We start from the raw sequence: 13164 nt of genomic DNA, 5'->3' as shown, positions 1-13164 counted from the left end.
CTCTCGCTCTCTCTCCCGCTCTCTCTCCCTCTCCCTCTCTCTCCCCCTCTCTCTCTCTCCCCCTCTCTCTCTCTCCCCTCTCTCTTGCTCTCTCTCCCCCTCTCTCTCTCCCTCTCTCTCCCTCTCTCTCCATCTCTCTCCCCCTCTCTCTCTCTCTCCCTCTCCCTCTCCCCCCCTCTCTCTCCCCCTCTCTCTCTCTCTCTCAGGAGCTCCAGGTGGAGGTGAATGCTCACAAGCAGCACCCCCAGCGAGTCCTGGAGAAGGGGAGGGTGATGGCCGGCTCTCTGCTCTTCAGTGAAGAGGACATCGCGGAGCGGAGCAGACAGCTGGGAGAGGACTGGGAGGAGCTGGAGAGCGCCTGCGAGCACAGGGCTGCAGGGCTGCTGCACTCGGTCACACTGCAGCAGGTACAGGATCCCCAAGGCAACCATACGTGGGGTCAGAGTGGGATGCTGGTACCGAGCAACTGGTGCATGAAGAATACATGCAGCTGGGGGGAAAACAGCTGATATATATATTTAAAAGATTATCCTATCAAACTGTTTGTCTGTGCTTCTGCGAAGGTTCTGCTGTATTATGTAGATTTTATCACCAGTGGGGGTGAGGGAGGGTTACTCTAGTACCTCTTCCTTTCTGGCCCCTGTTTAACTTCCCCCTTCTCCCCCTCCTCCCCCTCCCTCTCCATCTCTCCCTCCCTCCTCTCCAGTTCCAGCAGGACGCTGCTGAGCTGGATTCCCGACTGTCTGAGACCCTCCCTCTGGTCAGCAGTGATGATTATGGGAAGAGCGAGCTGGGCACTCTGAGCCATGTGAAGAAGCACAAGGTGAGAGGCCAGTGTGCGTCTCCGTGCCGCTGGTGCTGACCTCACACACACAGCACAGCTGTTCACACCTTTCTAACCTCAACGCTTGACAGCTGTCACCCCCACATTCTGTTCTTGCTGAATAGGTTGCACTGTGATAGATTACTTGCCCATATGGTGCGTTTACACTGGCCGTTTTTAGGATGTATTGTTTTGGTATTGGTATTAATAATTTTGTATAGGCTTAATAAAATACAAACCCATAGCCAATGCCTATACATGTGCAGCGCTGTCATTGTACATGCTGGTTTAGTGTGATACACACAAGAGGAAGTACTGTTCTTCAAGGTACTGTCAAGTACAGTATCGAGACCCAAAGGGACCGTGTCACACTGCAGCCACGGCTCTGTGTTGCAGGCTGTGCTCGCTCAGATCGAGGCGTTGGGTGGACAGGCTGCAGAGCTGCGGCGCAGTGTGGAGAGGGCAGGGAGAGGAGCTGGGGGACTTGGGTTCGACGAGGTGGACCGGCCTCAGGATCACATCCAGAGCCAGCTGAGCAAAATACAGCACCTCGCCAGCATCAGGTAGGAGGGAGGAGGGAGAGACAGGGAGAGGAGGAGGAGGGAGAGACAGGGAGAGGAGGAGGAGGAGGAGGAGGGAGGGAGAGGAGGAAGAGGAGGAGGAGGGAGGGAGGGACAGGGAGAGGAGGAGGGAGGAGGAGGAGGGAGGGAGGAACAGGGAGAGGAGGAGGGAGGAGGAGGGAGAGGAGGAGGGAGGGACAGGGAGAGGAGGAGGAGGAGGGACAGGGAGAGGAGGAGGAGGGACAGGGAGAGGAGGAGGAGGGGCTGTATTCGCAGAATTGACGTGTGTAAAGCTCTGAGCCGAGCCCTTGTTCCTTTGTTCACTGTGTCTGTCCCTGTCTGCCTGTCCCCAGGTCCCAGCGGCTGGAGGAGGCTCTGCTTCATCACGAGTACCAGCGGGAGTCCACTGAGCTGAAGGAGTGGATCGCTGAGCAACGGCAACACGCCTGCTCTCAGGATTACGGGAACGACTATGAACACGTGCAGGTGAGCGCTGGAGCTGGGCTTATAATACCAATACTGACTGGAGCTGGGCTTATAATACCAATACTGACTGGAGCTGGGCTTATAATACCAATACTGACTGGAGCTGGGCTTATAATACCAATACTGACTGGAGCTGGGCTTATAATACCAATACTGACTGGAGCTGGGCTTATAATACCAATACTGACTGGAGCTGGGCTTATAATACCAATACTGACTGGAGCTGGGCTTATAATACCAATACTGACTGGAGCTGGGCTTATAATACCAATACTGACTGGAGCTGGGCTTATAATACCAATACTGACTGGAGCTGGACTTATAATACCAATACTGACTGGAGCTGGACTTATAATACCAATACTGACTGGAGCTGGGCTTATAATACCAATACTGACTGGAGCTGGGCTTATAATACCAATACTGACTGGAGCTGGGCTTATAATACCAATACTGACTGGAGCTGGGCTTATAATACCAATACTGACTGGAGCTGGGCTTATAATACCAATACTGACTGGAGCTGGGCTTATAATACCAATACTGACTGGAGCTGGGCTTATAATACCAATACTGACTGGAGCTGGGCTTATAATACCAATACTGACTGGAGCTGGGCTTATAATACCAATACTGACTGGAGCTGGGCTTATAATACCAATACTGACTGGAGCTGGGCTTATAATACCAATACTGACTGGAGCTGGGCTTATAATACCAATACTGACTGGAGCTGGGCTTATAATACCAATACTGACTGGAGCTGGGCTTATAATACCAATACTGACTGGAGCTGGGCTTATAATACCAATACTGACTGGAGCTGGGCTTATAATACCAATACTGACTGGAGCTGGGCTTATAATACCAATACTGACTGGAGCTGGGCTTATAATACCAATACTGACTGGAGCTGGGCTTATAATACCAATACTGACTGGAGCTGGGCTTATAATACCAATACTGACTGGAGCTGGGCTTATAATACCAATACTGACTGGAGCTGGGCTTATAGTGGAAAACTGTTGCCCCGAGGGTTGAAAAAACAGCCAGACTGTGAGTTGTATTTTTGCTCACTGGAGATGCCTTCTCTAACCCAAGGGGCCAGTCAATATCTGTTTTTATAACCCTGTCATGTCTGAGGGCAGTAGTGTTTTTACTGGTGTCAGTGTTTTGTCTATAGAGAATTCTAAAACAACAACCAGTCAGGATCCAACAGGACACTCATCAGTCACTGAAAATACTACACAAAGAAGAAAAGGACCTGATGAATTGAAAACTCACTATTTTAACAATTATAAATAATAATAATTATTTTAAAAAAGACACTGTACCAGCAGAATTATACCATTCCAGTAACTATGGCTCCCAGCTACAGCGTTCTGAAGGGGAGGCACTGTTCATACTGTACCAGCAGAATTATACCATTCCAGTAACTATGGCTCCCAGCTACAGCGTTCTGAAGGGGAGACACTGTTCATACTGTACCAGCAGAATTATACCATTCCAGTAACTATGGCTCCCAGCTACAGCATTCTGAAGGGGAGACACTGTTCATACTGTACCAGCAGAATTATAAGCAACGTCCCCATTGGAACCTGTTAGCAGCAACTCCACTTGTAATCTCACTGTGTAGATCTGCACTCCGAATGGCAGCGCAGTCTAAACTTCACCCCACAGCAGAATGAATGTGTTAATATCAGCTTTTCACCTGATTTTTATGCCCCCCCCAGCTCTTGAGAGGGACGTATGAGGGGCTGCAGCGCCTCCTGGAGGTGGGTGCGGAGCGGGTACGAGGATGCCAGGAGCTTGCCGATTCCATCATCCTTCACGGGCACCCCCAGTCCCGGGACATCCGACAGACTCAGGACCAGCTCAGGTACCGTCCCGAAACACAGCCTGACGCCCCCCCCCCCCCCCCCCTCGCCGACACGCTGCGTGGTTACAATGCAAGAGAGATGCAGAGACCAGTTCAATTACAGAACAGAATCCAGCTAATCTGGACCACGGCAGTCTGATCGGACCTGTAATCCTAGCAGTAATATAAACTAAACAGTATGTCTGCAGAGGTGCATTTCAACAGCACTGCATACAGGAACCTGCTCATCCATAGCACACTGCAGGTCATGAGATAATATACAATTACAGTTAATGAAGTTACTTACACCATAACTTACCTTTAGCCCTAGACTGCAGGGATGGAAAGAAGACTATTGCATAGCAGTTTCAACCATTCCAGGTTTTATTATATATGTGTATAGGTTCCGAGCTCAGGAGTGTCTCATTAACCAGGAATGGATCAAACTGCTATGCAATGGGAGTCTTATTTCCAGCCCTGGTTTTCTCTGCTCAGGCTGCTTGTTCCTCTTCCTCCTCTTGCAGGCAGTCCTGGGAGGAGCTGAGGGAGCTGGCTCGGGTTCGAGGGCAGAGGCTGCAGGAAGCGGAGGAAATCCACAAGATCCACCAAGACCTGACTGACGCCCTCGCTAACATCGAGGTGAGTGGACTGGCTGTACTGGGAATGCTGATAACGTCCGTGAGCATCCCAGTGCTTGCCTGTGCAGTGTGTCTGTCTGTGCAGGGGTACAGGTTTGTATTTGGGTCGTGTATCTCTGTGCAGGGGTGCAGGTTTGTATTTGGGTTGTGTATCTCTGTGCAGGTTTGTATTTGGCTCGTGTATCTCTGTGCAGGAGTACAGGTTTGTATTTGGGTCGTATATGTCTGTGCAGGGGTACAGGTTTGTATTCGGCTCGTGTATCTCTGTGCAGGGGTGCAGGTTTGTATTTGGCTCGTGTATCTCTGTGCAGGGGTGCAGGTTTGTATTCGGCTTGTGTATCTCTGTGCAGGGGTACAGGTTTGTATTTGGCTCGTGTATCTCTGTGCAGGGGTGCAGGTTTGTATTTGGCTCGTGTATCTCTGTGCAGGGGTGCAGGTTTGTATTCGGCTCGTGTATCTCTGTGCAGGGGTGCAGGTTTGTATTCGGCTTGTGTATCTCTGTGCAGGGGTACAGGTTTGTATTTGGCTCGTGTATCTCTGTGCAGGGGTGCAGGTTTGTATTCGGCTCGTGTATCTCTGTGCAGGGGTGCAGGTTTGTATTTGGCTCGTGTATCTCTGTGCAGGGGTGCAGGTTTGTATTTGGCTCGTGTATCTCTGTGCAGGGGTGCAGGTTTGTATTCGGCTCGTGTATCTCTGTGCAGGGGTGCAGGTTTGTATTCGGCTCGTGTTTTATATGCAGTTCGTATTTAAAGTTTGTTTTCCTACTCCCCTTTAGGAGAAATACAAAAGCATCCCTGACAATATTGCAAAGGACCTGCGGGGGGCGCTAACACAGCTCCGCAAGCACGAGGCACTGGAGCACGAACTGGCTGGAAACGAGCAGCAGGTACAGAGGATTCATATTAATAATGTTACTAATAATAATAATATAAGGAATAAAGCACACCCAACTGTATATAATAAGCATGTCATTTTCTCAAGGCGTTCTGGCGACCCTGTAAACCCACCAGAGCGATGCTTCGTCGGTTTATCAAGTTCATCAGAAGCCCAGATTCATTTACAGCCATAGCGTGTTCTAATGTATTTGCTGTATCTGAGTCGTCATTCCGTTTGGTTTCCGTTTCCGTGCTGATTTCCCGTGCTGTCCGCCCCTCTCTCGCTCAGCTGCAGGAGCTGCTGGACAGAGCGGACAAGCTGCTGGTTGGCTGCCCCCCTGAGCTGGCCGGAGCCCTGCAGGAGAGGCAGCAGGAGGTGGTGGAGAGCTGGGAGAGGCTGCGAGTGAAAGTGGAGCAGAGGAGAGAGGACCTGGAGCAGACATGCCATCGACACCAGTTCATCAACACTGTGAGCCGGGGAACAGGGCTGGGGCTGGGAGGAGACAGCACGAGTAGAGCTGAGAGACTGGGAGGAGGTAGAGTGGTTAGAGCTGAGAGACTGGGAGGAGGTAGAGTGGTTAGAACTGAGGGACTGGGAGGAGGTAGAGCGGTTAGAACTGAGAGACTGGGAGGAGGTAGAGTGGTTAGAGCTGAGGGACTGGGAGGAGGTAGAGTGGTCAGAGCTGAGGGACTGGGAGGAGGTAGAGTGGGTGGAGCTGAGGGACTGAGAGGAGGTAGAGTGGGTGGAGCTGAGGCACTGGGAGGGTGTAGCATGGTTAGAGCTGAGGGACTGGGAGGGATGGAGGAGGTAGCATGGTTAGAGCTGAGGGACTGGGAGGATATGAGGCAGTGTGGTCTAGCGGTTCGAGCCAGGGACTGGGAGGGAGTATAGCAGCATGGTTACCCTGTGTTTTCTTGTGCCTCTCTCCTCTCAGGTGCAGGACTATGTGCTGTGGTGCGCGGAGGTGCTGAGGGGGGTGCGCGTGGAGGAGTCGGTGCGTGACGTGTCGGCCTGCGCCCTGCAGCTCACCCTGCACCAGCAGCTCCGTGCGGAGATGGACGCCCACGAGGAGACATACAGCCTGGGGCTCAGCCTGGGACGGGAGCTGCTGCAGGAGGAGAGCCCAGCCGCCAGAGAGGTAGAGCTTGAGGGGGCGGGCAGCACACAGATCCCAGGTCCCAGGTCCCAGGTCACAGGTCACAGCACACAGATCACAGGTCACAGCACACAGATCACAGCACACAGATCACAGGTCACAGCACACAGATCACAGCACACAGGTCACAGGTCACAGGTCACAGCACACAGATCACAGCACACAGATCACAGATCACAGGTCACAGCACACAGATCACAGGTCACAGATCACAGGTCACAGCACATAGATCACAGCACACAGATCACAGCACACAGCACACAGGTCACAGGTCACAGGTCACAGCACACAGATCACAGGTCACAGCACACAGATCAGACAATTGAGTTTTTAATGATGTGGGAGAAGCATCAGAGGATATGTACTAGAGCAGCACAAACCCATTATTCCTATCAAGCTCTCCACAGATCAGGGTCATTCACCAATTCCACGGAAACAACTGAACAAACAGCTGCTTGAGTTTGTGTGGAGTGCTGCTTTTCTCAGACTCTGCGGAGAGTAACAATCCACTCCAAACCCAAGCAGTTGTTTCTTCACCTGTTTCACTTTGAATGTCAACACCCAATGACAATACCTGGTGTTTAACTGTGTTGTAGATCCAGGACAAGCTGCAGGCGCTGAATGAGGCGCGGGAGAGTCTGTACCAGCAGTGGGAGCTGAAGAGGGGCTGGCTGGAGAGGATGCACCTGGAGCAGATCTACTACAGAGACATCACACACATGGAGAAGATCCTCAACTCACAGGAGGTGGGGAGGGGCTGGGAGAGGAGGATGGACTGGGAGATGAGGAGGAGGGGCTGGGAGAGGAGGATGGACTGGGAGATGAGGAGGAGGAGGAGGAGGAGGGGTGGGGGGAGGAGGGCAAAACTGAAAGTGCAGGAGAATGAAGGGGAGACTGAGCGGAGAGGTGGGGTGTTGATAAAATGGGTGTGAGTGAACTGGGAGTGGTTTAGATGGGATGGGTGTGAGTGAGTGAGTGAACTGGGAGTGGTTTAGATGGGATGGGTGTGAGTGAGTGAACTGGGAGTGGTTTAGATGGGATGGGTGTGAGTGAGTGAACTGGGAGTGGTTTAGATGGGATGGGTGTGAGTGAGTGAGTGAACTGGGAGTGGTTTAGATGGGATTGGTGTGAGTGAACTGGGAGTGGTTTAGATGGGATGGGTGTGAGTGAGTGAGTGAACTGGGAGTGGTTTAGATGGGATGGGTGTGAGTGAGTGAGTGAACTGGGAGTGGTTTAGATGGGATGGGTGTGAGTGAGTGAACTGGCAGTGGTTTGGATGGGATGGGTGGGAGTGAGTGAGTGAACTGGGAGTGGTTTAGATGGGATGGGTGTGAGTGAGTGAACTGGGAGTGGTTTAGATGGGATGGGTGTGAGTGAGTGAACTGGGAGTGGTTTAGATGGGATGGGTGTGAGTGAGTGAGTGAACTGGGAGTGGTTTAGATGGGATTGGTGTGAGTGAACTGGGAGTGGTTTAGATGGGATGGGTGTGAGTGAGTGAGTGAACTGGGAGTGGTTTAGATGGGATGGGTGTGAGTGAGTGAGTGAACTGGGAGTGGTTTAGATGGGATGGGTGTGAGTGAGTGAACTGGCAGTGGTTTGGATGGGATGGGTGGGAGTGAGTGAGTGAACTGGGAGTGGTTTAGATGGGATGGGTGTGAGTGAGTGAACTGGGAGTGGTTTAGATGGGATTGGTGTGAGTGAGTGAACTGGGAGTGGTTTAGATGGGATGGGTGTGAGTGAGTGAACTGGGAGTGGTTTAGATGGGATGGGTGTGAGTGAGTGAACTGGGAGTGGTTTAGATGGGATGGGTGTGAGTGAGTGAGTGAGTGAACTGGGAGTGGTTTAGATGGGATGGGTGTGAGTGAGTGAACTGGGAGTGGTTTGGATGGGATGGGTGTGAGTGAGTGAGTGAACTGGGAGTGGTTTGGATGGGATGGGTGTGAGTGAGTGAGTGAACTGGGAGTGGTTTAGATGAGATGGGTGTAGTTTAGTAAAGTGGAAGGACCTATTTTAAAAACAGAAGCAGTGGGACAAGGGGCGTGGCTTGGTTGAACTGGGAGTCTGTGTAAAAAGGGGGGGCTTAGTAAATTGGGAGTGGCTTAGTGAAATGGGAAGGATTTTGCTAAACACCTCTCTCCCCCTCTCTCTGTATTCAGATCCATCTGAAGAGCAGTGCTCTAGGGGATTCGGTGGACGAGACAGAGAGACTCATCAAGAGACACGAAGCCTTCGAGAAGCTGCTGCGCTCCCAGGAGGAGAAGGTGGGAAAAATAATAGAATAAAACCACTCTCCTCCAAATCAATCCTCCATTACTACCACCCGGGCTGGAATCAAATACTAAATAATGGAACCGGACAAACAGGGCAGCGAGAAGGCTTTGTAACACAAAAGGCTGTTTTATTACCACGTTTCATTTGAGTAGTGCTGTACCTCTATCATGATTGAATGAATTCAAGGTTCACTCAGTCCTCATGGTAAAAGGACTCCAAAACAGGAGTTTTATATTTTTTTGTCAATCCAAATGAACAAGAGCTGGCGCTTGTATGAGCAGCACCCAGGCGTGAGCGACCAGTTCGTTTGAGGTCTGCTGGTTGATTCCCAGTCCCACTGTGTCCTTTCCCAGGTCACCTCCCTGCAAGAGCAGGCGGAGGAGCTGAAGAAGGAAGGCTTGAAGAAGGACAGAGCGGCTCACGTGCAGCACAAACTGAAATCCGTCCTGGAGAGGAGAGGGCGAGTGAAGGAGCTTTCATCGCTGAGACGCGAGGAGCTCCGCACAGCCCAGCTGCACGCACTCTTCAACAGGGACCTGGCGGAGGTACAGGGGTCCTGAGAGGGGGAGGGGGGGTTAGGGGTTGGTGGGGGGGAAGGGTTGGGGGGGGTTAGGGGTTGGGGGGGGGGGGACTCAGTCAAATACACACCGCTGCATGGCCTGTTTGGAGGCACAGCCTCACGGTGGCGCTGGTCTTGCAGGCTGAGGGCTGGATTGCTGAGCGGATGGAGAAGCTGCAGGAGGACTCCAGGAAGGATCTGAGTGAGCTCAGGGTGAAGATGAAGCTGCTGCAGAAGCACCAGGCCTTCGAGGCTGAGATCCTGGCGCACACAGAGATCATCGCCGCAGTGCAGCAGGTAAGAGTGTGTCTCTGTGTATCACTGTGTGTATCGCTGTCTCTCTCTCTAGGTGTGTTTCTGATGTTATCACTCTCTCTCTCTCTCTAGGCGGGTGAGGCGCTGGTCTCGCTGCACCACCCCAGGTCCTCGGAGGTGCGGGGGGGTGCCAGGGCTCTGCAGGACCACTGGGAGGCGCTGTGCAGGGCGGTGGTGGCGCGTGGGAAGCTGCTGGAGGACAGCAGAGACTTCCTGGAGTTCCTGCAGAGAGTGGAGCAGGTGGAGGCCTGGATCAGACACAAGGTGAGTGCACAGCTCAGGGAGAGAGATGAACCCAGTGCCCCTCATACAAACCGGAATTTAGATAGATCAGGGGAAGTGATCTAACCTCTCTCTGCAAGCCTTGCTCTTGTCTAGTCACATGATTCGACACTCATCCTGGACTTCCTATATTTTTTCGTTGACCTTTTAGAATGAGATCGCTCTGTATCAAGGTGTACAGTTTAAAAAAAACAAACATTAATGTACAAAAAATGTAAAGTGCATCTCCCTCTCCCATTTTCTCATTTCTCTTTCCCTCTCCCCTCTCCCCTCTACTCCTCCCTCTCCCCTCTACCCCTCCCTCTCCTCTGTACCCCTTCCTCTCCCCTCCTCCCTGTACCCCTCTCTCTTCCCTCTCCCCCTCCCTCTCCCCTGTGCCCCTCCCTCTCCCCTCTCCCCTGTACCCCTACCTCTCCCCTCCCTGTCCCTGTATCTAGGAGGTGATGATCAATGTGGGTGATGTCGGTGAGGATTATGAGCACGGGCTGCAGCTGCTGAAGAAACTCATCGAGTTCAGGGGCTCCGGCACAGGGGTGAGTGGGGGTCTAAGTAGGGAGGTACAAGGTGCTGAGTGATGGTGGGGAGGGGGCACAGGTTGGTGAAATCGGACGGATGCTTTGTATTGTATTGTGAATTCCATATTTAAATACATGGGACAGTATTCAGAATGCCTGTGCTTTTTTAAAAACATTTGCCAATATCTTGACATCCGTATTCGGTAAGGAGTTGGGTCTGTTGTGCTCACAGACTTGCATGCAGGTCACTGGGAGCTTGTCTTCTCTGTTAAATGAGCAGAGAGAAGGTGGTTATGAAGGGTCAGCACTGTGACGTCTTCTGAGACCAAAGGTTGAATTATTTTCTGCCATTTTGCCCATGCTTTTCCCATGGTTATCCATGCATTAACATAGTTTACAATGGCTTTGAATTTGCTTAACTATACCTCTCTATGTTTTACAATGATTGCCTGTGCTTTACTATGCTTTCACTATGCTTTCACTATGCATTATTACACTTTGCTATGCTTTGACCAAATTAACGAGTCGAGGTCCAGCTGGTCAAACAAGCTTTCAGAGTGGTGTGTGTGTCCCTACAGGAAGTGACCGTGGACGACGCCCACATCAAGGCTATTAATGCTCAGGCCAGTCGGCTGGAGAGGCAGAACAAAGAGGAAGTGACCACTGTCCGGCAGCGCAGACTGCAGCTCAATGAGAGGTAACCACGGCAACAGGGCTCTGTCACTTAACGGGGGAGGTGGGGTATATTCTGGTACCTGTGTCTCAAAATAAACTTTTTACGATATCTGGCTTTATAGGATAAATTATGGTTTTGCAATGCATTGCTAAAGCAAAAATAATGAGCAATAACTCAGCTGTTGGTTATGCGCTGACCCTCCACAGAATAATCTCCGCGCTCCATGGAAATGCATGAAGTACCCTCTATACGTATTCTATATATGAAAAGAAATGAAAAGATAAATGTACTAAAGGCTGGTCTCTGTCTCTCCCCCACCCTCCCCAAGATGGAACAGTTTCCATGGCAACCTGAGTCGTTACCGGAAGAGGCTGGAGGGGGCGCTAGAGGTGCACTCACTGATCAGAGAGCTGGAGGAGATTCGGGAGAGGATCGGGGAGAAGGTGGGGTACAGCTCAATCACTGCACCCCACACACACTCAGCACCCACCACACACACATACATGTCATCGAATCATTGCCAATTAATAATCACATGCATATCCCTACAGTGGAGCCTGGCTGACGTACGTGGGTACATCACACCTTACAGCTTTGCATGTATCTAGAGAGCCACCTGTCTGATTGCGATGAAACTTGAGCACAAAGTATTGCAAGTTATATCTAGAGAAGCAATGCGATTGAAGATGAAGCTTGGTCCTAACATACTGTTTAGCACAAGCTGCTGTGTTTAGAGTCTGTGCATGCAGTGGAGATCGCTCATGCACACTCTCATGATGGCTCTTGTTTTGTATTGTATTTACTGCAGGATGAATGTCACTGACTTGTCACAGCATTGAAGGAGCTTCCATGCTTGTTCTGTAGATATTGATTTGGCGTCAGTGTTTTAACACTGTTATCATTTCACATTCTGGATGGGAATCTGCCTGTGTCTCTGCTGTCTGTGTGTGCTGTCGAGGTGCGTGTGCACAGATCCAGTGTAACGGGTTTCCTTGCCTTTTGTTCTGCAGAGTTTGCTGATGCAGGGGCTGGACTGGGGACAGGACGTGGAGACCGTGGAGATTCTGATTCGCCGGCACGAGGAGACGCTGCGAGAGATCAGAGTCATCCAGGAGAAGACTGTGGTACCAGCACTGTGCCTTACTGCACTTTACTACGCTTTAGCATGCGTTTACCACAATGATATTAAAGTGGTAGCAGCTAGTAAAATAATTTCATGAATCTTAGTTTTAAAACAGACGCGTTATAGCAAGCATGCATTTCCATTTGGAAACATGATGCTTTCACCTCGAAGACACTGCTGAGGTGAAACGACCCTGGAATTGATTTTATCTTTTGATGGTGATATTAAGGAAATCAAGTTTTTCCAGGACACCCCTGGAGTTAGTTTGTTAGCTGTTCCGTGTTGTGTGAGGTGCTGACTCGCTCTGTGTTGCTGACAGGCCCTGGAGAAGGAGGCTCGGAGCCTGGAGAGGACAGAGCCAGCCCTGAGAGAGAGGCTGAGCCAGAAGCAGCAAGGGGTGAAGGAGGCCTGGCTGCAGCTCGAGAGGGAGGCCAAGCATCGGTAAGGGACCTCAGCACAGGAGCCAGGGGCTGTACTGGGGCAGTGATGCACCAGCTGTCTGTACAAGAAGCACAGGAGCCAGGGGCTGTACTGGGGCAGTGATGCACCAGCTGTCTGTACAAGAAGCACAGGAGCCAGGGGCTGTACTGGGGCAGTGATGCACCAGCTGTCTGTACAAGAAGCACAGGAGTCAGGGGCTGTACTGGGGCAGTGATGCACCAGCTGTCTGTACAAGAAGCACAGGAGCCAGGGGCTGTACTGGGGCAGTGATGCACCAGCTGTCTGTACAAGAAGCACAGGAGCCAGGGGCTGTACTGGGGCAGTGATGCACCAGCTGTGTGTACAAGAAGCACAGGAGCCAGGGGCTGTACTGGGGCAGTGATGCACCAGCTGTCTGTACAAGAAGCACAGGAGCCAGGGGCTGTACTGGGGCAGTGATGCACCAGCTGTCTGTACAAGAAGCACAGGAGCCAGGGGCTGTACTGGGGCAGTGATGCACCAGCTGTCTGTACAAGAAGCACAGGAGCCAGGGGCTGTACTGGGGCAGTGATGCACCAGCTGTGTGTACAAGAAGCACAGGAGCCA

The 13164-nt window shown here is 51.6% G+C and overlaps 1 protein-coding gene across 1 annotated transcript in view; it reads left to right on the top strand.

Moving 5' to 3' along the window:
- The window catches only part of LOC117422559 (spectrin beta chain, non-erythrocytic 5-like), a 51783-nt gene that overhangs the window by 24071 nt on the left and 14548 nt on the right, over positions 1-13164 (top strand). Inside the window, exons 27-45 of the mRNA XM_058992020.1 lie at positions 207-407; positions 707-823; positions 1220-1386; positions 1737-1869; positions 3603-3748; positions 4252-4366; positions 5141-5251; positions 5530-5709; positions 6176-6379; positions 6994-7143; positions 8554-8658; positions 9022-9213; positions 9369-9524; positions 9615-9806; positions 10262-10357; positions 10918-11036; positions 11344-11458; positions 12026-12139; positions 12458-12579. Of these exons, the coding sequence (XP_058848003.1) occupies positions 207-407; positions 707-823; positions 1220-1386; positions 1737-1869; positions 3603-3748; positions 4252-4366; positions 5141-5251; positions 5530-5709; positions 6176-6379; positions 6994-7143; positions 8554-8658; positions 9022-9213; positions 9369-9524; positions 9615-9806; positions 10262-10357; positions 10918-11036; positions 11344-11458; positions 12026-12139; positions 12458-12579 (2735 nt within the window). The remainder of the gene's footprint in view (positions 1-206; positions 408-706; positions 824-1219; positions 1387-1736; positions 1870-3602; positions 3749-4251; positions 4367-5140; positions 5252-5529; positions 5710-6175; positions 6380-6993; positions 7144-8553; positions 8659-9021; positions 9214-9368; positions 9525-9614; positions 9807-10261; positions 10358-10917; positions 11037-11343; positions 11459-12025; positions 12140-12457; positions 12580-13164) is intronic.

The sequence above is a fragment of the Acipenser ruthenus genome, chromosome 18, assembly GCF_902713425.1.
Source record: "Acipenser ruthenus chromosome 18, fAciRut3.2 maternal haplotype, whole genome shotgun sequence".
In the NCBI taxonomy this organism is placed as follows: domain Eukaryota; kingdom Metazoa; phylum Chordata; class Actinopteri; order Acipenseriformes; family Acipenseridae; genus Acipenser; species Acipenser ruthenus.
The sequence above is the reverse complement of the archived record's forward strand: the minus strand, read 5'-3'. Positions and strand labels throughout refer to the sequence as shown.